The sequence below is a fragment of the Hippopotamus amphibius genome, chromosome 16 (assembly GCF_030028045.1).
Source record: "Hippopotamus amphibius kiboko isolate mHipAmp2 chromosome 16, mHipAmp2.hap2, whole genome shotgun sequence".
NCBI lineage: Eukaryota > Metazoa > Chordata > Mammalia > Artiodactyla > Hippopotamidae > Hippopotamus > Hippopotamus amphibius.
In genome coordinates, this window is record NC_080201.1 from 1,765,800 (window position 1) to 1,792,478 (window position 26,679).

Genomic DNA, 26,679 nt, shown 5'->3' on the forward strand with positions numbered 1-26,679 from the left:
GGGGGTACACATGGGGGATGGGGGGTTGCAGGTGGCTGTTCAGGTCCAGGGGGTGTGATGTTCTGACGAAAGGAACTGAGAGGAAGCCAGTGCAGCTGGGAGAGTGAGGAGGTGGGGTGGCACGTGAGGTAGGTGAGGGAGGAAGGATGGTCTGGAAGTGTCTGGAGGTGCAGGAAGGACCTCTCACCTACTTTTGGGCCCTGCAGAATGTGGAACTTGGGAAGGAGAGCCGGGCTGGGGAGGGAGGATGGGGACAGATGCCTGGTCTCAGCATGAGCAGGGTGCTGGGGTGAGTGTTGAAGGGAAGGATGGGAGACTCTCTTGTGACAGATGGGTCGTCATCACTGGGGGCGGGGGACACGAGTGGAACTGCCGGGACTGGGGTAGGAGGACTGAGTTCCAGTGCCGCCCAGCCAGGCACAGAAATGAGCGCCTTAACCTCTAAGTCGGTTTCTGCGGTCGTTAACAGAGGAGACCTGCTTACACAGATTGGCTGCAGCGGGTAGCTGTCGAGTGCCCACCACACAGGTGCTGTTCTAAGCAGACTGACACGTCTGGTTCACTTGGAGCATATATTTTGTTATGTGGTGGGACGGAGGTGGAAACAAAAGAAACAAGTGAACAAGAGAATATCAGGCCCTGTTCTGTGGGCAGCAACGCAGGCTGGTGCGGTGGCTCAGGCCTGGGTCTCCAGGGGTGGTTGAAGGTGTGGGCTTGAAGTTGGGTGGGCTTGTCTGAGAGGAAGAAGGCCTTGTGGTGTGAGTGTTTGGAATGAGATGATGCATGTGCCGCGGGCTGGAAGGCCAGGCTCTGAGTGTTTGCGCACGTGTCAGATTCTGTCTTTGAAATGGGAGGAACAAGTTCTAATTCACAGATGTGACCTGACCCTGATCAGGTCAGCGGGGCTGGGGAGAGTTGACGCAGGCATCTGGCCATGTGATAGGGTTTAAGAAAACGTCTCACATGTGATGGCTTGTCTGTCTGCAGGAGGACCTTGAAGCCCTCATAGCCCAATTCCAGACTCTGGATGCCAGAAAGACTCAGATCGTAGAGACACCCTGCTCCCCGCCTTCTCCAAGGTACGTGAGCAAGGACTCTTCAGTGTAGCTTCTGAACTGAAGTTTTCTGGTGTAAATTGGAAAACTGCTTGAAATAGGCACCGTGTGTTCGTAAGTAACCGGGCGCTTGGGACATTTTCATCATTAAAACCCACCAGATCAACTCCCACAAAACGTTTTTTCACTTCCACTTCTAAGGAGCCGGGAGTGAGGCTACTCAGCTTCACTGTTGCACAGAAACACAGAGACAAGGTCTCTGGGCACAGCTGCTGTCAGGGAGATTGTGCGGGTTTGAAAGCTCTCCACCTGGTAACAATCTGTGGACAATCAGTGAGCTTTTCCTTGGTTCTTAGGTTTTTAAAGGCCCATCACGGGTGTGAAACTTAAAATCACCACAGCTTTTTGTTGTGTTCGTTCATCATGCTTTTAAATTCTCACACGGGGACGTCCCTGGTGGCGCCGTGGTGAAGAATCCACCTGGCAGTCCGGGGGACACGGGCTCAGTCCCTAGTCTGGGCAGATCCCACGTGCCTCGGAGCAACTACCAGGCCTGCGCTCTAGAGCCCGCGTGCCACAACTACTGAGCCTGCATGCTGCAGCTGCTGGGGCCTGTGGGCCTAAAGCCCGTGCTCCACGACAAGAGAAGCCACCACACTGAGAAGCCCAGGCACCACAATGAAGAGTCATCCTTGCTCGCCGCACCTAGAGAAAGCCCATGTACAGCAACAAAGACCCAATGCAGCCCATAAATAAATGAATAAATAAATTGATAAAATAAATAAAAAATAAAAAGCAAGCAAATGAGTAATTACTCATAAAAAATTAAAAAAAAATTCTCATGTGAAAAGTGGGACCATTTAACATAAACTGTCTATAAGCCATGTTGGATGGGTTTGTAGTCTGTGGGAGGAAGTCGAGTCTTTTTTAGGATTTCAGACCCTGTGGAAGGAGCTGGAAGGAGCAGGCTGTGGTTTTCACTGGCTTCTTATTCCTTTCTTATCTGCGCAGCTCCTCAGTGCCAGTCGTTCTCTAATCTGATCCAGGGATTCGGGCTCTGTGATTCTGCTACCTGCTCCTGGCAGAGTGGAGGCAGGACACAGAGTGCATCGAAGTGGCAGCCCAGGGAGGCTGAGCAACCCTGATAAGGAGACGCTGTGTCCTTGGGAGAAGGAGAGATGCCTTAATTTCACCAGCACCTGGGGCTGTCTTGTTCAGTTGAGAAATGGTCTGCTTGGTTTCCTTCAGGCCTGCACTGAGGCCTTGGTCCAGCACTGGAGGAGGGAGGTGGTAGGAGGGTCCCCTCCGCTTCAGTGGGGTGTAGGGCATGGCCCCGAACCCCCCAACCTCGCCCTCGGCGTGTGATCATCGCCTGTCCAGGGTGGCGGGCAGTGTGCTCCCCCTGAGCAGACACTAGTGGCTTTCCAGCCTCTCCCAACGTTGCAGGTCCTTCCTGTTCTTCAGCGTGTAGGTTCCACCAGGAACTTGGTTTTATTTTCCCTTTACTTGTCCTGTTATTTGTTGGGGCCAAGCATACAGGTTGTATGTGGGAGGTGGACGTTCTCATCTGAATTGTTGAAGCAGGTAAATCCGTGAGACCTCTAAGGCTTTATCTGTACAGCACTCCTGAGAGAATTCACTTTGAATATGGATGGACCTTTTAAAAAAAATTTAATTATTTAATTGGCTGTGCTGGGTCTTTGTTGCTGTGTGTGAGAGATCTTCATTGTGGCTTGTGGGATCTAGTTCCCTGACCAGGGAGCGAACCTGCCCCCCCACCCCACCCCCCCACCCCCGCCCCGGATTGGGCGCACAGAGTCGTCTTAACCACGGGACCCCCAGGGAAGTCCCAGGATTGATTTTTTTTTTTTTGAAGGACATTTTTTCTAAGGTATGTTACCCAGAAAGCCAGGTGTAATGTCACAATAGAATTGAACCATTGACAGTTCCCTGGTCAGCTGGGAAGTTTCCTGGCAGAAGGGAGCAGTTAGAGCTGAGATCTGCTGGGATGCAGACCTTTCAGTGGTCACCTTGGTACCTTCTCACCACCACCTCGCCATCACATTACAGGAACAAAACCATGAAAATTACCATGTTTGTGTGTGTACGTCCCCATGTCTCGGCTCAGAGGAATTTACTGGGGGCGTGAGGGTGAGGTGTGTGGTTGTGTGGGAGCCCAGGGGGCGCTATTTTGACTTGAGAGTTTGACTGCGGAGTTTCTCAGTGTACAGCATGTCTCTGTCTACAGGAAACCCCCAGGAGAAGAGCAGTTTTCAGGTCTCCCAAACTCCTTGTCCTTGACACCTTTTCCCTTTGAGAAGCTTCCTTTGGGATTAATGTGGTGGAGAGCGCCTTGGGGAATGCCGCTCAAGGGGCTTCTTCGAGAAGGGTATTTTCCCTCCCAGTCACCATGCCCTTCGTACTTCCTGCGGAAATGGTCAAGACGTACTTATAATTCCCTTATGGCTATTGCCTTGTCCTTGTGTGTGAAGTAAGTAGAAAAGCATTTGCATTTTCCAGGTGGAAGAGATCTAGGATGTATATTGCAGGGCTTCAATACTAGACCTCTTAGGACAGTTTGGATTGTGATTTGAGAGGATAGACCTTTCAGATGGGACCGTTCTAGAAAGTTTGGCACATAAGTAGGAGCACCTGGACTTCCCACTGCTTGGTGAGTTTTAGGCCGACAATGTGAGCAGCCCCAGGCCCTCCTGGGAGGCTGAGCCTGGGTGTTAGTGTCGTGGCAGTGAGGCCGCCTTGAAGGGCAGTACCGCAGCTTTGGTGCTCAGCCCCAGGCTCCTCTTTGACAGAAGTTTAGGGCAGGCTTGTCCCTGGGGGAGAAGCCCTCTGCTGGAGAGGAGAGCAGCTCCGCGTGGGGCTCACCTGGTTTGATTTTGTGTTGAGCTGCTGCTTGTGTCTCTTGCAGGTTAAATGCCTCACTCTCCGCTCATCCTGAGAAAGAGGAGTTAATCCTTTTCGGAGGTGAATATTTCAATGGCCAAAAAGTAAAGTATACATTTTGTTCTTTCCCCCCAAATTTTCACGGGTCTCAGTTAGAGGAAAATTCATTGTAAGCACTGATATCAAATATTCATTGGTCTTTTAACTCTCCTCTCTGGTGTCCTGCCTCTACATGTCAGGACTAGCCTGGGCCGTGGTCCTTGACAAGCCACCTGGATCCTTTAGGGACCTGGAGGGTCATGCCTCTGACCGCCTGTGTGAGGTGGGCCAGCACTCTGCTGTTCTTCCTCGTGATGGGTTTCCAAGGGTGTTTGAATAGGGAAAGTGCTGATAAATTGTAGAGCAGCTGATAATTGTAAAACCCATTATTTTTATTTTTGAGCAGACCAGAGAGCCCTATGTTTCAGAGCTATAGATGAAACAGTTCCAAAATCCTAAGTTCACCTTCCTGGTGTGGCCGTGCAGAGGTGGTCTTTGTTTTTGTGTCATTATCCCGAAGGGTCTGGGACTGGCCTTAGGAAGCATGTTTCCCTGGGAGAGCTAGTGGTGGAGACCCTGCCTTCCTCTTGCTGTCATGTGTGTGGAAACATCCTTCGTGCCACTAAAGTTCCTCTTCCTTTCTGCAGACTTTTTTATATAACGAACTCTATATCTACAACATCAGGAAGGATGCCTGGACCAAAGTCGAAATCCCTAACCCACCTCCGAGGCGCTGTGCACACCAGGTACATGTCTGTACAGCCCTCCGCCTCCCCTCCTCTCACGCTGGGGCTCTGACTCAGGAGTCCATGACAGACCTGTAGAGTGGTGATGGTGGGCAACCTGGCACCTGGTCCTCACTCTGCTGACGCCAACTTGGACTTGTTTCTGAGCTGCTTTACACGCGTCTTCATCTGTGAGGCTGGGAGGTGAACTCCTGCTCCACCAGGTGGCGTGAAGCTCATGTGGAATAATCCAGGTAAAAATACCTGCATGGGGCCTGGTGTGTAGCAGTCAGCAAAATGCTCCCGCACTTGAGTGAGAGAGGCTCCCACAGCCCAGGACCCGGTGACTGGAGAGATGAAAACCAGAAGACAGAAGGAACGGTGCCGGTGGCTGTGGAGAGGGACGGTTGTGGGGAGGAACCCCAGGGACACTGCGGTGGCATGCTGCCGGCTGGTCTCTGCTGGCCCCGGGAGCTCCATCAGAGCTGATGGCGCCTTACGGAGGGGTCCTGGCTTCATGGTTCACATTTGTACGCTCCGCGAGGACAGGCATCAGCCTTTCTTGTACCTCACGTACCCGTGCTGGGGACAGCGTTGGGGCTCAGAAGGCAGCTTGAAAAGTGACATCCCACCGGTGCCAGCGTCCCGTGGCACGCCTGACATGCGTGTAGCTCTCCTTTCTCTAATCCTGTGCTCAGAATAGCCTCCTGATGGAAATTGGGTCAGTGAGGGGGCCTGACGGCCTGAACTGCACAGACGTCTCGTGCACAGCAAGGCTTGCAGGCATTTGGACCGGTTCACCTCTGGAAAGGGGCGCACACTGCTTTCTGGTGTAGCAACTAGACCTCAGTAAGCCTGGGCTTTGATTAACAAACGGATCCTGATGCATTCGCGTCCGTTCCCCGGAGCCCACTCCAGTTCCGAGGATGTGTCCGCCCCAGGCCTCCAGGCTGAGCCCCTGGTTGTGTCCTGTCCCGTCTCATCCTGTCCTGTCCCGGTGGGGAGCACGCTGAGTCCCTGACCTTCTCGACATCTCGCCAGTTCCTGGCCCCTCTAGGCTAAAGGTCTTCTTTGGTGGTCGTTTTCATACCCATTTTAATCAGTTATTAACTGTGTCCCTGAAGAATTAGTGTCATAAAAATCTTTGAGGTTTTAAATTTAGTGAGGTTGGTAGGCTCTGATCCGTGTGCATATCTTGTGAGTACTTTGTGTGTCTGGGCTTAACATTATCCCTGTAGGTAAGATTGGCTTGCTGTTTACTTTTATTTTGAATTTTACAGCGAATCAGAGCTGTGGGAAATAGAAAATTGGTTATAAAGTCTTTTGCCTAAAGGTCATTACTTTTCGAATTCCATTGCATTAAATTCTGAGACATTGGGCTTCCTAGGTGGCGCAGTGGTTAAGAATCTGCCTGCCAATGCATGGGACACAGGTTCGATCCCTGCTCCAGGAAGATCCCACATGCCACGGAGCAACTAAGCCCGTGTGCCCAAAAAAAAAAAAAAAAAAAAAAAATTCTGAGACATAAAAATTTCTTCACAGGACTTCCCTGGCAGTCCAGTGGTTAAGACTGCACGCTCCCAAGGCAGGGGGCCTGGGTTTGATCTCTGATTAGGAAACTAAATCCTGCATGCTTGTTCTTTAATCAGTTAGGGGCATCCTTCATTCTATCTTTTCTCTGAGATCGTAGATTTTTGGGGGTTATTTTATTTTCTTTAGTTAATTAATTGATTGACTTTTTTTAGGCTGTGCTGTGCGGCCTGCAGGATTTTAGTTCCCCAACCAGGGGTTGAACCCATGCCCCCTGCATTGGGAGCATGGAGTATTAACCTGGGATGTCCCTGGCAGTCCAGTGGTTAAGTTATTTTAGTGTGTAGTTTGAGAGTTTAATGCCCTCTTCTGAAATGAACATAGACTGTGAGAGAAGGGAAAGGGTCATAGGGCCCCCTGGAGGTGTGCCTGACGATGACCTGGCGGGCCTCACCTGGCGGGCCTCACCTGGCGGGCCTCACCTGGTGCCCCCTCCCGGCCCCTCTCCTGGGGGGAGTGTTCAGACGCTCCTGCCTGGACGGGCTGAGCGGGGCTGTTGAGAACTGAGGGGTGAGGGAGGGGAGGTGGGCGTGCAGACAGGTTCGCACTTTGTTACTCACCTGATGGTTCGCTTCTCCCAAAGCAACAACTAACTGAAGTCCCTTGAAACAGAATACATTCTCTCACACAACAGAATAGTAGGTCCCACATGGTTTATAAAATGCCATCTCTGTCCTCATCAGCCTTTGTGGGGGCATGAGCAGCGAGTCGTTTATGGAGAAGGGTTGGTGTTTACAAAATGCTCACTCCGACCGTGCCCGTATGAGCTGCGGCACGCGCGCTCCTCCAGCTCCGTCCCAGCTGCATCGCTGTCTCTCTGCGGCGCTGCCACAGGCTTGCTCACGGGGCACCTCCGGGTGTCTTCACTGCGCGAGGCCCTCTTCCAGGGCTGGGACACAGTTGCTCTTCTTGGTGATGTCCCAAATTCTGTGTTTTCTTCGGTCCCGACGGCCTGGCACGTTTTTAGGACTTGGCTTTCACGAGCTGCTGCACGTGGCTGATGTCAGAATCCATTCACGGAGTCTGTGTGTGTTTGGACTCCATTGTGCCTTTTATTGGGCCTTTGGAGGGGAAGTTGTGACCTTAAGCTTTTCTAGACTTGATTTTATTCCAGTTACTACAACAGTATAGAAACCTAGACGCCTGGGAAGCATACAGCCTGGTGGGACAAGTAGGAGATTCAGTGCCGGCGAGGACGCCCCGCCTTGTCCCGGGAGCAGAGCTGTCCTCCTTGGGTCGCGGGGCAGTGCTGTGCCCTTGTTAGAGCCAGGGGACATTGGTCGCTTCCATGCATACTTACTACGGTCATGTTTCCCTTTAAGTCTCGGACGTGTTTGTACCTTTTCAAGGCCTTGTCTGCTGACTCTCTCGTCTCTGTCATTGCTGGGTCTCTTTCTGTTGACTGACCTTGTTGATAGGGTCACGCTTTTCTGCTAGGACTGTGTGCTTAGATGGTAGACGTTGTGAAGTGAAGGCAGGTCTTGGGGAGGCCGGGGCGAGCCCGGAAGCTAAGATGCGTCCCTGAATACTAGAGGAGACCTTGTCTTTTCACAGCCTCATATGTCTTCTTGTTCATGGCTTTCCCACGGGAATCTTCATACTCTTCCTCTGTGAGGTTGCCGTCATTCTGCTGCCTTCTGCAGTGTCCGCCTGGCTTGCAGGGAGATGGCGTTTTCACTCTGTCGCTCGCGTTAGCAACATGGGGAGTGTTTGGGGCACACAGACCCCTCGCGCCATGCACGTGACGCCACCCAGCAAGGCGCTGCTGGAGGGCTGCCTGTCGACCGTCTGGATCTGTGTTCACTTCTCAGCGAGTGAGGGTTTTCATTCTGCTGGGTGGCTCAGTCTCGGGCTTTCTTAGGGATGGCTTTGCCCTAGGGTGGGGCCTCTCTGGGGTCGCTAGTGAGCGCCCTGGGGTCAGAGTCACCTTTCATTCAGGTTGGAACTTGTCTGTCTCCGAGCTCCCTGTGAGCTCAGGTTGTTTTCAGATTTTCAGCCTCACAGTGGTGATGCCCAGCCTGTGCCCAGCCTCCAGGGTCTCACTCGGCACACGTGTTCACGGGCCCTAGGGGAGCCCGCCCAGACTTCCAGGTGCTCGGCCCTGCAGATTCCAGCGGCCTCAGCATCCCCAAATTCTGGCTCTGTCTCCTCAGCTCAGCAGAGCCACGAGGGTGCACAGCTGCCTGCGGGGTCAGAGGGCTGACCTAGCTCATTTACCATCTCGCAGGATCTGGGTCTTGCATGTTGTGTCGTCTGGCTGTCGTGCTTCCTAAGTTTGTCCAGTTTTCTCCTTGTCTATAGTGGGAGGGCTGGTGTGGTGCAGGGTGCTGAGCCTGGTCAGAAGTGAAAGTTTTATGCCCGTCTCTTTATGGTTCTCATATGGTCTTGAGTAGCGTGTTGGCTCCTTCTTGGTGCTACGGTCTTTGAGGAGGAGGTTGGTACAGAGACCTCAGATCACTGGCCATCAACCCACCCTTGTGTGGTCCCCAGAGTTCTACCTGTAATGGGACCTAGAGGACAAGCTCTGGTCACAGTCTTTTTCCTTGCCCAGAGGTTTGTTTTTTTTTAAATTAATTAATTTGTTGGCTGCATTGGGTGTTGCTGTGTGCAGGCTTTCTCTAGTTGCAGTGAGCGGGGGCTACTCTTCGTTGCAGTGCGCGGGCTTCTCATTGTGGTGGCTTCTTTTGTTGTGGCTCACGGGCTCTGGGCGCGTGGGCTCAATAGTTGTGGCTCATGGATTTTGTTGCTCTGCGGCATGTGGGATCTTTCCAGACCAGGGCTTGAACCTGTGTCCCCTGCATTGGCAGGTGGATTCTTAACCACTGCGCTGCCTAGGAAGTCCCTCTTGCCTGGAGTTTGACTTCATTTTTTAATAATGGCTTTAAAAACTGATTATGTAAGTAATAAATATTCATTGCAGAAACCAAAAAAAGAAATAAAAGCAGAATAAGCCCATTGTCTATTCTTCTAGAACTGCTAGTTTATATTTCTGCACCTTTTCTCTGCACACGTGATTCATACCTCTCCGTGTCTATATTTCGTGTTAGTAGGGCTGTACAGACTCACGTGCTGCGTGTGTGTGTGCGCACGTGTGTACATGCGTGTGCGCACAGTCTCTGTGCTGCTCTTCCCACGTGATGCGTCATTTGTGTGTCATCCTGGGCGTTAAATAGCTTTTATAATGACGTTTCAAAACTGCATTGTGTCACATAGCATGAATGTGCCCCCTAAACGTCATTAAACTCAAAAAAATGTGTGAGGTTTGGGCCTGAGCTAATCTTCATGTCTGGTTTAAAGACCTGAAGCGGTCGGTTTGTTTCTTTATAATTTCTGGGGTTTTAGAGTCTCTTGATCTGTCATGGCTGGGAGGACGCACAAAACTGGGTGGACGTGGGGCGGGGCCGCGTCCCCCTCTGTCGCGAGGACCCTCCAGTTAGCCCAGGGCAGAGGCCGCATCGGTGACGGGGCTGCCGTGCTGTGGCATCAGGCTCACGTGCAGGGCCCGCACTGCTGTAGAAGCCCCGGGGTGCGCGGAGGGTGCCCGGGGTGGCCCTCCTGGGAACCCCCGTCTGGCTGCCCAGTGTGTGCTTGTCTGTGGAGGTTTGCAGGGGCAGGAGGCGTTCACACAGACGGCTCTGGAGCACCTGGGGCGCAGCGGCCCCTGCCCCTGCTCCCTGGTCGCGCCGTGCCTGCTGCCGTGGGCACTGCTGTGAGCCCCTGGCCAGGCGGTCCCTCGGCTGTTCCCCGTCCTGCACCCCCTTGGTGTAAAGGCCGTGCTTGGGTGCCTCCTTTGCTGCCTGGGCCCCGGGGCTGGTGACTCTGAGGGCAGGCTGGCCCGGCGTCTGCTCCCGCCAGCATGCACTGAGGGGACAGCAGCCCCACGTTCGCGGGGTGCTCGCAGAGGTCATTTCTGTGACGTCTCTTCCCTCACACACACCGTTGATGGGTCAGCTGCCCATAATGCCAGCCAGGTTGAGACCGTCTCTGTGACCGTGCCCTCCCCGATGTGGGGGGCGGGGGCTGCGCTGGCCCCTGGCCTGCCCGTGGCCCGGGCGGTCCTGCGTGGCTCCCGTGTGGCCTGAGCGCCAGGTCTTCCGCAGAACCGCAGAGGGGGCAGGCTGCAAGGAGGCCCGGACAGGGCGGGCATTTGAGGACGAGGTCGGGGCTCAGAACCAGGTGTTCTGGGGGAGGAGTTCTGGGGGAGGGCTCCAGTGGTACCTGAGAGCTGTGTGGCTGTGCCCTGACGTGTCACATTCTCTTCACAGGCTGTGGTGGTGCCCCAGGGCGGCGGACAGCTGTGGATCTTTGGCGGGGAGTTTGCTTCTCCTGACGGAGAGCAGTTCTACCACTACAAGGACCTCTGGGTCCTGCATTTGGCCACCAAGACCTGGGAGCAAGTCAGGTAAGGGGACGGGTGTGACCCCTGGGCCCGCTTTTGTTCCGTGCCAGTGTTTGGAATTCTTGGTGACAGGGTTGGCTCATGTAGGGTAGTTCCAGGGCTCCCAGGAGCGCAGGTTGACCCGCCCGGGAGACCATTCTGGCTGGTAACCGGAGTGAGGGAAGAGCTTCCCCTCTGCAGAGTGGCCCAGCCTGGCGCCGGCTGCCTGATGTCGGGCTTCGTGGAAGGCCTTGCCGGGGTCTCTGGGACCAGCACGGCGCCCGGGCTCGTTTCCCCGGTCTTCCTCTCATCAGCATCTACACGGATCGTGTTTTACTGTGGTTCTCCTGGGCCGTCTGTCTGTCCCCCCAGAGGCAGCTCTGATTTCTCCTTGCTGCCAGGGGGAGAGTGGTGTCATGGAAAGGGGGTGTCTGGCGAGGTCTGTTTGACGTAAGTGTGGTGGAGCTCGTGAGAGGAAGGACGGGGAAGGCTTTACGTGGCTTTTCAGTAAACCAGGCTCAGCCATCGTTGGTGCTTGATTCCTGCTTCTGTCGTGACAATGGCCTGTGGTCGTCACATCCACCACTGCACATGCACCGCTGCAGTCTCCGCGGTCAGAGCTGCACACCTGACTCTAGAGAGGCAGGCGGTATATCTGCGTATAAATTATGTACGAGAGGAAGCCTAGTAGAATGATGGATTGAAAGTGGAGTCAGTAGCTTTATCCTTGTGGGGGCGCACGCCCGGCTGCCAGGGCTGTGCTGGCCGTGCCAGTTGGGCACCAGCTTCTACTGCTAAAGGAGCAGCCAGGTCCCCGCTTCCATGGAGCAGGCGGCTGTATCTCAGGATTCCGCGTTGATGCAGGACTGCTGTCAGGTCTCAGGACTCACATCCAAGGGGAGCCTCACTTGCTGGAGGGTGTGCTCGGCGGTCCACTGAGGGACCTTTCAGGAGCCCGCAAATGCCCGGCTGCTGGCCCGGAGTGTTGGGCTAACAGTGTGGGGAGTCGGTTGAGGGAGCGGTTGGAAGGTGCGCAGAGATAGCCCGAGCCCGCAGAGCTGCCCGGGAAGCGCTCGAGAGCAGTCCTGGTGATGCCGGGCCCAGGGAAGCCTGGTGCGCCCCCCGAGCGCCGCCTGCGTCTCCTCTTGCTTGCTGTGGGAAAGACAGAACAGTTAGGGAGTTTCCACGTTAGAGGCTGATTGCGCTGTGTACCTGTGGAGCCCTGGCCACGTCCCCTGACCGTGAAGAGCGTTGGGCACAGAGCTCGGGCTCTTTGCTGTCTCTCACTTGGCCTCGGCCGTTCTCTCCGGAGCCCGGTGCTGCTTGTTCGCGCGTTTCTGGCGGGGGGCTCTTGACGCCCTCCCTGCCTCTGTCTCAGCGCCGGTAGCGTCCGCCCGTGACGTCTGGGCGAGGGATGTGAGCGGCTCCGTGAGCGCGGCTCCCGCGGGCCCGGCGCGGACGGCAGCGGCGCGTGGGGGGGTGTCCCGCCGGCACCCGCCGGGCCGTGTCGTGACGTGTGCGCTCGCATGGCCCACGGGCCTCTCCACGTCTGTGACAGGTATTGCGGGTGTGCGTTCCAAGGAAGCAGGGAGGCACGAGAGACGCGCGGTCACTGTCCTTTGCAGCGTGCGCCGTGGCCGCTGTCCCCAGCCCCGCCTCGTGCGTGGCCCGAGCTGCGTCCCGGTGCTGTCCGCTCCCTTCCGCTTGCACGGCATTCGGGGCCTTGGTCAGGAGCTGTTCGTGGTGAGCGGGTCTCTCATTACTTCTTGGCTGATTGTAATGGAAGAGGGAGAATTCCTAAAGGTATATTGTGGAGCCTACTAAGCGCTAACGTGAAGGCGCAGAGACAGACTGAGCTGTCTTCCTCAGCCCGTCTGCTCTAGCCTGGAGAGAGTGGTGTGGCAGGGAAAGGGTTAGGAGCTTTTTTGGGTTTTTTTTGCCTAAAGCGTCTTTTCTTCAAGCCTGCCTTCTGGGCCCTGGTCTCTGGTTCTCTGTGGGGAGGTGAGCAGCCGGGCAGAGCTGCGCGAGCTGTTCGCGTCAGTGGCCAGGGCGTGGCGGTGCGCTTTACCAGAGCCTGTGGTCCCCGCGGGGCTGGACGTCAGCGGGTGGAGGGCCTGTCCCCGGCTTCGCCTTTTGCTCTGTTGGCCGGGAGGTTTTAAACAACCCGCTGAGCTGCTGTGTTTCTGCCGCTCGTCACAGTTCAGTTACTGCGGCTCCACTTGTGTGTGAGGCTGCCTCTGTCGAGGCTCCTGGTGGGATGTGAGAAGCCAGGAGCCGTGTGTGAGAGAGACTGTGGGGGGACGTCGCTCCCTCCATCCCCGTGAGCGTGCCCTCGGCAGCAGCCCTCCCCCGCCCCGCCCCGGTGTGGTCTGTGAGACGGGCGAGGAAGCTGTGCCCTGTGTGGCGCCTTCCGTGCTGCTACAGGGTCTGCAGCTGCCGTGTGTAGGGGGCAGGCACGTCTCAGGGAAGGGTCCCTGAGTGAGTCACACACCAGAAGCCACAAGAGAGTGACTGCCTGACCGTGGGAAATATTAAGGTTTTTGTATTGGGACTGATGTCACCAGGAAGGTGGGGAAGCAGTGACAGGTTTACAGCGTGAAGCCAGAGACTTTGTAGAGTGGTCAGCGGAACACGGCCGGACGTGAGAAGGCAGCCGCGAGGGGCTCACACGGAAGGTCGGGCTGTCGGGCGGGGAGGGCTGGGGGAGCAGGGTTCCTGCCGGCTGGAGTGTTGGCGGCACCCGTTGTCCCAGCGTCATGTTGCATGTGCCTGCCCTGCGACCCCAGGTTCTCTTTAAGGAGTATGCCCTAAAGAAGTACTCCCTCTCATTGCGTACAAAAAAGCATGTACAAAAATGCGCTTATAAAAACTAAGATGCAGAGCAGCACATGCCAAGTGTGTGTGCAGACAGACACGCATGCACACAGGCACGCACACATGTGCGTTTGCACACAGTCCCATAGGGTCTGGATATTTCCGGGTTTACTTCTGACTCCTTGATTTTCTGTTTGCACCTGTTCTAGTATCGCTGCATTTTAATCACTACAGCTCTATGGTTTATTTTGATAGCAGGAAGGTTATTCTCATTTACTTAAAAAATTTCTTTGTCATGCATTCATTTTTTTCATAAGAGCTTCAGGATGAGTTTTTCAAGCTCTATTTTTAAACACTCCAGTGGGATTTGGATTGGACTGCAGTTTGTATATTGCACGTGGGGAGAATCAGCATCTTCCTAATCCTCAGCCCTCCCAGTCAGCAGCATTGCACTCTCGCCTCTTAGGAGTCTTAGCGAGGTTTATTTCCTTTCATTTCATTTTTAATGTTTTTGTATTTATTTGGTTGTGCTAGGTCTTTGTTGCGGCAGGCAGGCTCCTTAGTTGTGGCGTGTGGACTCAGTTGCAGCATGCATGTGGGATCTGGTTCCTGGACCAGGGCCCCCTGCACTGGGAGTGCGGAGTCTTATCCATTGTGCCACCAGGGTAGTCCCATTTAGGTTTGTTTGTCTCTTTACTTATTGGCTGCACTGGGTCCGTTGCTATGCATGGGCTCTCTCTAGTTGTAGCGATTGGGGGCTACTCTTCCTTGCAGTGTGTGGGCTTCTCGTTGCGGTGGCCTCTTGTTGCAGAGCACAGGCTCTAGGTGCACAGGCTTCAGTAGTTGTGGTTCGAGGGCTCTAGAGCGCAGGCTCAATAGTTGCGGCACACGGGCTTAGTTGTCCAGCAGCGTGTGGGATCTTCTTGGACCAGGGATCGAACCCATGTCCCCTACACGGGCAGGCGGATTCTTAACCATGGCGCCACCAGGAAACCCCAGTTAAATTTATTTTTTTCCTTCAGTAACATTTAAAACAGCCCAGAGGTAGAGTTTCAAAGTCAGAGGGCAGTTCCTGGAGCCTCCTCCCTGGGTCTGAGTTTCTCCCCGGGCACTGCCAGCACAGCTCTCCGCAGTGCACAGCCGTCTTGTCTGGGGCGGTTCGTCCTTGTTCTCAGGGTCCATCATCCCTTCACAGTGTAGCACACGCTACCGCAGGGCGGCCACCGTATCTGCTCTTAGGAAGGGGTGCCTTAAAGAACTCCCGAGGTTTCGTAGCAGGAGACGCTGGTGGAGTGGCTGGGAGACTCGTCAGCCAGGGGAGATGCTCAGAGCTGAGAGGATGCCTCTGTTGGCAATTCTTAGGCTTTTGTTCACTGACCAGCACCTGGGGAGCTCTAAAAATGCATGTTCTTGCCCTCCTGATTCAGAGCTGCCTTAAGATGGAGCTCAGGAATCTGCATTTGACAATAACCCCTCCCCACCCTCCTCAGCGACCTTGATCCGGCCGCCCTGGGTCACAGTTGGAGGCCTTGCCTATTGACGGGTCTCATGCTTATTTTGAGCACTGTTCACTACTGTGAAAATGCCTGCTGCCCTTTCAGAAGTAAGAGAACTCATGAAAAATGCCTCTTAGATCCTTAACAATTAAAAATAGTGTGGGCGCTGCTTTTGTAATTTACTACTTATGCTAAAACGAGAACGTCCCCCTGCTGTTGTTTGGCAGGGCTTTGCAGGCGTCATTGACGAGGCCCCGCACCACCAGGGAGAAGCAGGCAGACGGATTACGGCCAGTCGGGCTGTGGATCCCGGGGCTGGTTTACAGCGCGCGGGGCTCTGACTTGGAGCTGCTGCCGCTGGTCACTGGGCTCGGTTATCAATACGCGGACATAATGGCCACTGTTGGGAGAGGGCAGTGCTGGCAGGTTCTCCTCTGTAATTTTTTCTTACTGACCTAGAAGAAAAGGGAAGGAGCTTCAGCCACAGTGAAGGCTGCTTTTGCTGTTTCTGGGGAAGATGACTGAGCCTGGGGCGTCCACATGGGTGTGGGCTCAAGTCATGGGAAAAGTGCAGGAAGGATTCACTGTGGATGAAGTGTAGTCAGTTCCCAGGACTGGGCCCAGCACTCTGCATTCTTTGTTGCCACATCGCACGGCTTGCGGGATCTTGGTTACCCCACCAGGGATTGAACCCATGCCCTCGGCAGTGAAAGCACCGGGTCCTAACCAGGGAATTCCCTGCGCTCATTTTCTAGGAAACTTTTTTCGTTCCCATAGAGGGAGGTTTACGTGTGGGGAGACTGCGAGCAAGGAGAGGTTCCCTGACAGTAAAGGCCGACAGAGGCAGAGTTAGATCCGTATCTGGTGTACGTAGTCCCTTTGTTGGCTTTTCAGCAGGTTCTTCTCGTGGAAGGGCAGGTGATTCCCAGGCGTCCGCCGTGCCCTTCATTTTTGCCCTTCTTGTGTTTCTGTAGCGCGTTTGCAGTGAGCCGGCCCTCAGGGGTCTTTGTTGTCTTCCTTTATGCACGTTCTGCATTCTGGCAACATCTAACCGACATCATAACTGTGTGGAAATGAGAGGAAAGGTCGTAGTGTTACTGCGGTCAAGAAGACTGACGCTTAATCAGCACAGCCTCCTGATCTACGCTGGACAAGTATGACCAACTTTAGCAGATGTTTTGAGATACCCTTCAGTCTCTGTCTTCGGTGGGAGGTGCTTGCACAACTGATCTGAGATATATATATATATATATATATGAAAAAAAGCCTGATTTGGCAACAGAGATTGTCTACTAAACATGTTTTTATTTTTATACCATGCACAGTCTCTCTGCCTGTCCCCAGCCACATCTCCTCCAGGAGGTGGGGGAGGAGAGTGGGCTGTGTTAAGTGCATGTGCGCCTGTGTGAGTCCGAGGGCAGTCCGCGCTGAAGGCAGGACTCGGTATTTGCCCGCCTGCTCCGTCTCTCAGAGCACAGACTCCACGGTGGCAGTTGTGTTATCGTGTGAACACTCTGCAGATGGTGGTTTCATTGCTAATAGTTAAAATAAAAGGACACAGTTTGATAGGCTGCCTGGATTCTAGAAACTGCTACTAATTCTTCTGTGCAATGTGATTAAATACTTAGCCCAAAATTTGTTGTTTAGCGGTACCTGGAAAGGTGGGGCCTAATGTCAACGGCGCCCTGCTTGATGAAGGGGGACGTGCTCTTGCCCATGTTTCCTGCTCTGGCCACTTTGGAGCCATTCTTGGAGGATGGCCCTTTCCTTTTTTGAGGATGGGCCGCTAGACTGAATTCCTGGCAGGCCGGCCTGTGTGGCCTTGGACCTCTGGGCTCGCGGGAGGAATGTTTCCTTTGCTCAGTAGATGTCTCGGGAACAGCATGGTGCTGTGGCGTATCTTTTGTAAGGTGTAAAGTTTAAAGCAACTCAGGGATGCATTTGCACACTGAGCGCTTAACACTGTTTGTCCCCAAAGCCCGTGGAGGTGTTTGAGGTGCGTGCGTTTTCTGTAAGTGTCCCCACGGCGGCGGATTAGAAGGGCCTGGGGGATGCTGGGTGGCAGCGTGCCCTGCTGGAGCGCTGCTCTGCACGCAGCTCAGACGCACTGAGGGTGCGCTCTCCCACAGCAGCACATGTGCATCTTTGTGCCGCTTACAGATCTGGCCGAGTAGGACGTGTTAATGGTTTAAGACTCCATATTTAGGAGTGACTGCAGTTGAAAAGTGCCTCTTGGAGATTCAGATATAAATAGGCTTTTTTGGGTGGCTTTATTTTTCTAAAGGGGTATGTGGAGTCTTTTTATAGAAAAAATTTCCCGTTTTGGTTACAAAACACAGTGGTACTTGGCTGCTGCCACAGAAAGTTAATTGAGTCCTTCACGTCTGGCTCACCAGAGGACAAGACACCCGGCAGATTCGTGGGCAGGAGTCCGCAGGAGGCCCCGACCTGGCCGTCTCGGCTCGGGGAGTCATCTCGAGACGGCTTGGCTTGCTGGCACTGTTTCCAGGGGTCACCGGGACTTCACGTTCTCTGTTACTAGAGTAACACTGGGAGCACTTGGGTCGTCCTGTGTAGCTTTTTTTGAAGTAGAACTGGAAGCGAACCTACTAGTTTTTGAATGAAAACCTGTTCCCCAGGTTGTGCTTGTAAAGTATTGTAACAGCCTTTCTCAGAAGGGGGATTTGCTGCTTGCCCAGCATGGTGGCGTTCTCCCTCGCCTTCTCTGCTGTGCGGCAGTGCAGCATGGTTGTCTCCTGGGCACCCAGTACAGGGGCAGGGAGGTGTCCTGCCAGCAGGTTCAGCCTGTGGAGGGGCCAGCTCCGAGGAGAGCCCTGCTCTCACCGTGCGGAGGGCACAGGCAGGGGCTGCGCCCAGTGATGGCGTGAAACTGGGGGTGATGTCATGGCGTGGCACACACCCTCCTTCTGAACCTTGCCTGTCCTAGTATTTTTATCACAGATTTGAGTAGGAAAACATGCTTACTAGATCTGTGGGTGATAAGAAGCCAGGAGGAAAAGCAAATAAATTGGTGGGCAAATTCAGCATCCAAAATTACCTTTGTGGACCACATCTAACAAGATGGCATTGCATTGGGATAAGTTTTTCTTGTAGGTTGCATGTAAATGTAGCATTTAAAGAAGCTGCTCTTGCTGGTAGAAGAGAAGGATTTAATAAGTTGAAATCCCGGTGGTCGTCTACATATGGTGAGGCCACGCCAAGACTGATGCTTAAAGATCAGATTAGCAGGATCTAGTCTTCAGGAATAGGAACTGGTGATTTTTGGTTGACTTTCCACGGACGAGTACCATGGTCGGTTTGATGAGTACCATTGAAAGTGAAAGCTAAGGGTGTTAGGAGAGAGACCAGCGTGATCAAGCATTTGAAGAAAGGTGAGAAGAATGAATTTGTTCTAGATTGGAATAAGGGAAGGCCTTATTTCATGTGTGACGTAATGTTCAGCTGAGACTTGCTCGTGGGGAGACACTGGGTTGGCAGCTCGAGCTTCTCTTTCATTTTGAGAGTCTTTGTGTTGTATTTTTTAGGCCATCTGGTTTGGGGGAAAGCTGTGTAGCAATAAGTGGAAATAAATGGAGAATAATGCCTTCTGTAGAGAAGTACTGGCCTGGGGGGCTCAGGTTGTAACATCCTTTGCAACCTGGATTCTGTGGGTGGGAGAGCCAGATGGAGACACCAGGCCAGAGCGAGATGAGCAGCGGTGCCTGGTGAGTGTGTCTGGGGGCCGCGCCAGCGCTTTTTAGGTCGGGTCGTTTGTTTCCTTACTGTTGAGTTTTAAGAGTTATTTGTATACTTTGGATAACAGTCCTTTCTCAGATGTGTTTTTTGCAAATATTTTCTCTGAGACCGTGACCTCTGATTCTCTTGATACTGTCTTTTGCAGAGCAGAAGTTTTAAAATTTAATAAAGTCCGTCTTGTCTATCAGTTGTTTTACATGTAGGCCTGTGATCCATTTTGAGTTTTTTTTTTTTGGCGAAAGGCGTGTGTCCAGGTTGCTTCTTTCACATGTGGATGTCCAGTTGTTCTAGCGCCATTGGTTGAAGAGGCTGTCTTTGCTCCTTGGTATTGCCTTTGCTCTTTTGTCAGAGATCACTTGACTGTATTTATGGAAACCTATTTTTGGGCTGTCTATTCTGTTCCATTGGTCTACTTGTTTATTCTTTCACCAACACCACACCCTTGATTACTGTAGCTTTATAGTAAGTCTCGAAGTCCGGTAGCATCAGTCCTCCAACTTTGTTCTTCACCTTCAATATTTGTTGACTATTCTGGTCTTTTGCTTTTCCATATAAACTTTAGAATCTGTATGTTGATATCCATGAAATAATTTCCTGAGCTTTTGGTTGGGCCTGTTAAATCTGCAGATCCAGGTGGGAGGTACCGGCACTTGGATGGTACTGAGTCTTCTTACCCATGATCGTGGAAGGTGCCTCCAGTTATTTAGTTCTTCTTTGATTGTGTTCGTCAGGGTTTTACAGTTTTCCCCATATAGAGTTTATACATATTTTATTAGACTTACACCTAAGTATTTCATGTTGTAGTGCTAATGTAAACAATACTGCTTTTAATTTCAAATTTCACTTGTTCATTGCTGGTTTATAGGAAAGCAGTTGACTTTTGCATATTAACTTTGTTGCCTACAACCTTGCTATAATTGCTTACTAATTCCAGAAGTTTTCCTGTCAGTTCTTAAAGATTTTCCACATAGATGATCATGTCATTTGTGAACACAGACTGTTTTTATCTTTCTTCCCGATATGTATACATTTTATTTCCTTTTCTTGCCTTACTGCATTAGCAAGAACTTCCAATACGAAGTTGAAAAAGAGTGGTGAGAGAGAACATCCTTACCTTGTACCTGCTGTTAGTGGGAAAGCTTCAAGTTTCTCATCCTTAAGTATGATTTTAGCTGTAATTTTTTGGTAGATCTTTATCAAGTTGGAAAAGTTCCCCTTTATTCCAAGTTTACTGAAAGTTTTTATCATGAATGGGTATTAGATTTTGTCAAATGCTTTTTTTCATCTACTGATATGATCATGTGATGATTCTTTTTCAGTCTGCCAAATGTGATGGATTATATTGATTTTCCAACCTTGAACCAGCCTTGCATGCCTGGGATAAATCCCACATGGTCACAGTGTATACTTCTTTTTATACGTTTTTGGATTCAATTTGCTAATATTTTGTCGAGGACTTTTGCACCTATGTTCACAAGAGATATTGGCGTGTAGTTTTCTTATAATATATGTTTGGTTTTGGTATTAGGGTAGTGCTGGTTAGAGGATAGAAGCTATCCTCAGAGAAATTGTAAAGGATTGGTACAATTTCTTAATTGGTTAAATTTACTTAATAGATATAGGTCTATTCAGATTGTTTATTTCCTGTGTGGGTTTTTTTTTTTTTTTTTTTGGCACACGGCCTTAGTTGCTCCGTGGCATGTGGGATCTTCCTGGAGCTGGGATCGAACCCGTGACCTCTGCATTGGCAGGCGGATTCTTAACCACTGCGCCACCTAGGGAGCCCTCCTGTGTGGGTTTTGACGCATTGTTTCAAGGAGGTCCATTTCATGTAGGCTGTCAAGTTTGTGCACATGGAGTTGTTCATGTTATTCCTTTATTTTCATTTTAATTTTCATGTGATCTGTAGTGCGGTCCCTGTTTTCATTTCTGATGTTAGTACTTTGCATCCTGTCTCTTTTTCTTAGCTTGGCTAGAGATTTATTGATTTTATCAATCTTTTCAAAGAACCAGCTTTTGGTTTTGTTAATTTTTCTCTGTTCATTTCCTGTTTTCAATTTCATTAATTTTTGCTCTTATTCTTTTTTTTTTTCCCCCTTCTTCTGCTTACTTTGGGTTTAATTTCCTCTTCTTTCTCTAGTTTCCTAAGGTGGAAACTTAGGTTATTGATTTTAGATCTTCTTTGTAATATGTGTATTTAAACCTACAAGTTTCCTTTTAAGCACTATTTTTGGTGCATCACACAAATTTTGGTAAGTTGTATTTTCATTTTCTTCTGACTTAAAATATTTAAAAATTTCCTTTGATAATTCTTTTTTGACCCATGTGTTATTTAGAGGTGTGTTGTTTAATTTCTGCCTTTTGGGGGATTTTCCAGTTAGTTTTTCTTTTTCTTTTTTTTTTTCAAAGTTTTTTTTGTTTTGCTTTTTGTTTTTTTAATAAATTTATTTATTTTTAGGTTGCATTGGGTCTTTGTTGCTGTGAGTAGGCTTTCTCTAGTTGCAGAGAGCAGGGACTCCTCTTCACTGCAGTGCGCAGGCTTCTCATTGCGGTGGCACGGGCCCTAGGCACGTGGGCTTCAGTAGTTGTGGCACATGGGCTCAATAGTTGTGGCACTTGGGCTTTAGAGCGCAGGCTAATTAGTTGTGGTGCATGGGCTTGTTGCCCCGCTGCATGTGGAATCTTTCTGGAGCAGGGATCGTACCCATGTCCCTTGAATTGGCAGGTGGATTCTCAACCACTGTGCCACCAGGGAAGTCCTAGTTTTTCCTTTTAACAGTGTTTTTTTGTCTTTTTTTTTTTTTTTCTTAAATATTCATTTATTTATTTTTTAGTTGGGTCTTAGTTGTGGCTTGAGGGATCTTTCATTGTGGTGGGCTTCTCTCTAGTAATGGCACGTGGGCTCATTAGTTGCGACACGCAGGCTCTCTGTTTGTGATGTGCAGGCTCAGTGGTTGTGACACGCCCCGTGGCACGTGGAATCTTAGTTCCCTGATCAGGAATCAAATCAGCATCCCCTGCATTGCAAGATGAGCACTTTAACCACTGGACCACCAGGGAAGTCCCTCCAGTTACTTTTTTTTTTTTTAATTTAATTTATTTATTTATTATTTTTGGAGGGTCCACCAAGTTCAATCATCTGTTTTTGTTTGTTTGTTTGTTTAATTTTGGGGGGGAGGGGGGTACACCAAGTTCAATCATTGTTTTTATACACATATTCCCTCCCTCCCTCAACCCCCGCCCCCCCCCCCCCCCCCCCCCCCCGCCCCATCCCAGTCCTCTAAGGCATCTTCCATCAGTTACTTTTTTTTGTTACTGATTTCTAGTTTAATTCTCTTGTGGTCTAAGAGTAGACATTGTATGATTTCTATACTTTTAAAGTTGTTACAATGTGTTTTATGGCCCAGAATGTGGTCTGACTTGGTGAAGGTTCTCTGTGAGCTTGAGAAAAATGTGTGTTCTGCTGTTGCTGGTGAAGTAGTCAGTAGATGTCAGTTACATCCCCTTGATTGATGGTGGTGTTGAGTTCAACCATATCCTTACTGATTCCTGCTTGCTGTATCTTGTCTGTCCGTTGTTGAGAGGGGGCATTGAATTCTCTAGCAATGATAATGGATCTTCTGGTTTTCCTTGCAGTTCTGTTAGTTTTGGCTCACATAGTTTGATACTCTGTTGCTGGTGCATACCTGTTAAAAATTGTTAGGTGTTCTTAGAATTGACTCCTTTATCATTATGTAGTCCCCTTTTATCCCTGGTAACTTTCCTTGCTTTGAAGTCTGCTCTGTCTGAAATTAATACAGCTACTCTTACTTTCCTTTGATTATTGTTAGCATGGTATATCTTTCTTCATCCATGTACTTTTAATCCATATGTCTTTATATTTACGGTGGGTTTCTTGTAGATAACATGTAATTGGGTCTTGTGTCTTGATCCACTCTGACAGTCTGTGTTTTAATTGGTGCATTTAAATCATTGACATTCAAAGTAATTACTGATATAGTATCTACCATGGTTATAGTTTTCTGTGTGTTGCCCTTGTTCTTTGTTCCTGTTTTTATCCTCCACTCTTTTGTTTTTTGTTTTGCCTTTTGTCATTTTAATTGAGCATTTTATATGATTCCATTTTCTCTCCTTTCTTAGCATATCAGTTATACTTCTTTTTTTACTTTTTTTAAGTGGTTCCCCTAGAGTTTGCAATATACATTTATAACTAATTCAAGCCCACTTTCAAATCACACTATACCACTTCACAGGTGGTGTGAGTACCTTGTGAGAACAAGATAATCCTAATTTCTTTTTCCCATCCCTCATATCACTGTGTCATTCATTCCACTTATATGTACACGTATGTGAGTATATGTACACACACAAAAATATATTCCTTACACGCATATACATGTATACACATATATACACACAGAAGCAAATGTAACTGAATACATTATTGTTATTATTACTTTAAACAAACTGTTAGCTGTTTGATCAATTAAGAATAAGAAAAATGAAAGTTTTCATTCTACTTTCACTTGTTCCTTCTTCGATGCTCTTCCTTTCTTTATGTAGATCCAGGTTTCTGACCTATATTGTTTTCCTTTTCTCTAAAGAACGTCCTTAAACATTTCTTGAAAGGAAGGTCTGCTGGCAACAAATTCTCTCAATTTTTGTCTCATAAAGGCTTTATTTCTCCTTCACTTTTGAAGGACACTTTCCTGGAGTACAGAGTTCTAGGTGAGTGGGTTTTCACTCGGCCCTTTAAATGTTTCCACTCTCTTCCTGCTGGTGTGGATTCTCGGGAGGAGCTGGACGCAATCCTTATCTGTGTTCCTCTGTAGGTGAGGTGTTTTGTCCCTTGGTTTCTTCCAGGATATTTTCTTTGTCTTTGATTTTCTGTATTTGAAAATGGTATACCGAGGTGTAGTTTTGGCATTTATCCTGCTTGGCAGTCTCTGAGCTTCCTGGGTCTCTGGTTTGGTGTCAGTATAATTTGGGGAAATTCTCAATAAGTGTTGTTTCAAGTATGTCTTCTGTTCCTTTCTGTCTTTCTCCTCCTCCTGATAGTCCCGTTATGCGTACATTACACCTTGTGTAGTTGTCCTTCAGCCCTTGGATATTCTGTTCTCCTCGCCACCCCCCACCCCACACCCCGGTCTTTTTCTCCTTGCCTTTTGGTTTTCAGGGATTCTGTTGAGATATCCTCTAGCTCAGAGATTCTTTCCTCAGCTGTGTCCAGGCTGACTACAAGCCCATCAGAGGCATCCTTCGTTTCTGCCACGGGGATTTTCATCTCTAGCCTTTCTTTTCAGTTCTTCCTCAGGGTTTCCCTCTCTCTGCTCATGCTGCCCATCTGTCCTCGCACACTGCCTGCTCTGTCTACTTGAGCCCTTAGCGTGTTAATCATAGTTGTTTCAAATTCCCGGTCTCATACTTCCAACATTCCTGCCGTGTCTGTTTCTAATGCTTGTCTCTTCAAAGTGTGTTTTTTGCTTTTTAGTGTGCCTTGTAATTTTTCTCAATTGCGGGATATAACATACCTGTTAAAGGAAACTGCTTATGTATATAGGCCGTGGGTGATTTGGGGGGAGGGGGGAGCATTCTCTAGTCCTTTGATTGGGTTTAGGTCTTCCAGTGAAGCCTGTGCCTCTGGACCATGAGCTTCTCCAGTGTTTCTCAGTTTTCCCATCCCCTTAGGTGGGACAGGGTGGCCGGAGTGGGCTGGAGTTGGGTGTTTCTCTTCCTCCAGGTCATTTTGGCCCTGATAATACCCAGCAGCGTAGGCTCTGGCTCACTAGCTTTCCCTGAGGGCCAGCCTTGTTAAGAGCAGGGCTCTGGTAGCTCTCAAAAGTGGTTCCTTTTCCTCTCCCCCTGCCAGAAGCATGAAGGGGTTTTCTCTGATATTTACTGTGGGAATCTGGTCGAGCTGCTGGAGGTACCTCTCACAGTACTGTGGAGGCCCTAGTGACCAGGTCCCCCTGGAGTTTTCTCCTCTCAGAGTTGTGTGCACTGAGCCTCCAGCCCTTTGTCAACCGCCGTTGAGGCTTGTGAGGGTTCCCGCCGCGCCTTCTGCCTGTGCGTCGCCCCCAACGAGCACGACTTGATGTCACTGCCGGTCTCTGCAGTGCTGTGGGCAGTTGTGTTCCCTGGGTCCTCACTTCTCTTACAGATCAAGAATAACTCTTGGTTTTTCAGCCTGTTCAGCTTTTTACAGGACAGAGTGTCAACTTCCAGGCTCCTTATGTGCTGAACCAGAGCCTGGCAGTCCCTTTTACTGGTTTTTTATTGCCATTTATTTTTATATCCGTTTTATTGAGATACAGTTACATTCTATAAAATGTATACCTTTTATGTGTACAGTGAGGGGAATTTCAGCAAATACATACACCTGTGTAGCCACCCCCATGCCCAAGACAGAACGTTCCGTCACCCTGTCCACCACTTCCTTTCTGCCCCTTTGAGTCCATTGCCTCCTAGCCTCTGGCCCCAGGCAGCTGCTGTCACCAGGGATTCCGTCTGCCTTTTTATAATCTCATGCGAGTGGAATCACCCAGTCCATACTCTTCTGTCTCCCTGCTTCCCTTGCCCTTGATGTACTTGAGACCTCCCACGTCTGGTGGGTCAGTACATGGCTCCTTTCCACGGCCGATGAGTGTTCTGGCCTGTGAACACACACCTTGCGTATCTGTTCACTCGGATCACTTCCCGCCGCCTCCGGCTTTGGACAGTCGGGAGTAAAGCTTCTCTGAAAATGTGGTCTTTGCGTGCACCTGTGTTCTCATTTCTCTTGAGTAAGTGTCTGGTGTCACATTGCTGGGTTGTGTGCTGAGTCTGTGTGTGGGGTCGTGAGAAGCTGTGGTTGTCCCGTTTTCACCTTCCCCACAGCAGAGGTGGGGAGGGGGAGCGAGCTCCAGTGCTTTGTGGCCTCACAGGTCTGGGGGCCGTCCTTTGTCTCAGGCCCGGGTGGGGGGTGGGCATGGAGGAGCACACTGTCACTGTCAGTTTTGTTGGTTGTTTGTATGTCTATATGTAATTTTTCTATCTTGTGAACTTTGTTTTCATATCTTTTGTCAACTTCCCGTTCAAGTCTTTGTGTTTTTATTGGGTTGTTTATCTTACTGATAAGATAGTAGGGATTCCTTATATATTCTGGATACAGGTCACTTACAGATGTATATTTGCAGATACATCTCCCTGTCCTTCACTTGCTTTTTTATTTTTTAATGGTTTATTTTGAAGAGCTGAGGATTTTTATTTTGATGGAGTCGTTTGTTAGGTTCTATCTATATCTACTCCAAGGTCAGAGATTTTCTTCTCTTTTGTTATAGAGTTTATAATAGTTAGGTATACTCAGGATGGTTTTGGTAGCTTGTGGTCAAATTTAATGGTACCCAGTAAGTGCTTACAGAATAAATTGGTGTAAAAAGTGGTCTCTTTTTTTAGAATTTAATTTTTATTTTATATTGGAGTATAGTTGATTTACAGTGTTGTGTTAGTTTCAGATGTACAGCTAAGTGATTCAGTTATAGGTGTACTTATATCTATTCTTCTTCAGATTCTTTTCCCATCTAGTTTATTACAGAATTTTGAGTAGAGTTCCCTGTGCTGTACGGTAGGTCCTTGTTGATTATCTCATTTATATATAGTAATGTGTATATGTTAACCACAAACGCCTAGTATATCCACCCCACCCCACCCCACCCCTCCGCCGTTTCCCCTTTGGTAACCATCAGTTTGTTTTCAAAATCTGTGAGTCTGTTTCTGTTTTGTAGTTAAATTCATGTGTATTATTATAATTTTAGATCCCACATATGAGTGATATCATATGATATTTGTCTCTGTCTGACTTGCTTCACTTAGTATTGTAATCTCTAGGTCCATCCATGTTGCTGTAAATGGCATTATTTCATTCTTTTTTATGGCTAAGTAGTATT

At 49.9% G+C, this 26,679-nt stretch overlaps 1 protein-coding gene across 9 annotated transcripts in view; it reads left to right on the top strand.

Moving 5' to 3' along the window:
• Positions 1–26,679, top strand: part of KLHDC4 (kelch domain containing 4) — a 64,486-nt gene that overhangs the window by 2,899 nt on the left and 34,908 nt on the right. For 6 of the 9 annotated variants that reach the window (XR_009049793.1, XR_009049794.1, XM_057713438.1 and 3 more), the window contains exons 2-5: positions 988–1,079; positions 3,982–4,060; positions 4,643–4,741; positions 10,576–10,712. Coding sequence is in view for 5 of the 9 variants with exons in the window: in XM_057713438.1 (XP_057569421.1) it covers positions 988–1,079; positions 3,982–4,060; positions 4,643–4,741; positions 10,576–10,712 (407 nt within the window). In the remaining 4 variants the exon portion in view is untranslated. Of the gene's footprint in view, positions 1–987; positions 1,080–3,981; positions 4,061–4,642; positions 4,742–10,575; positions 10,713–26,679 lie in introns of those variants that run through there. The other 3 variants (XM_057713441.1, XM_057713442.1, XM_057713440.1) reach the window with 3 other exon arrangements.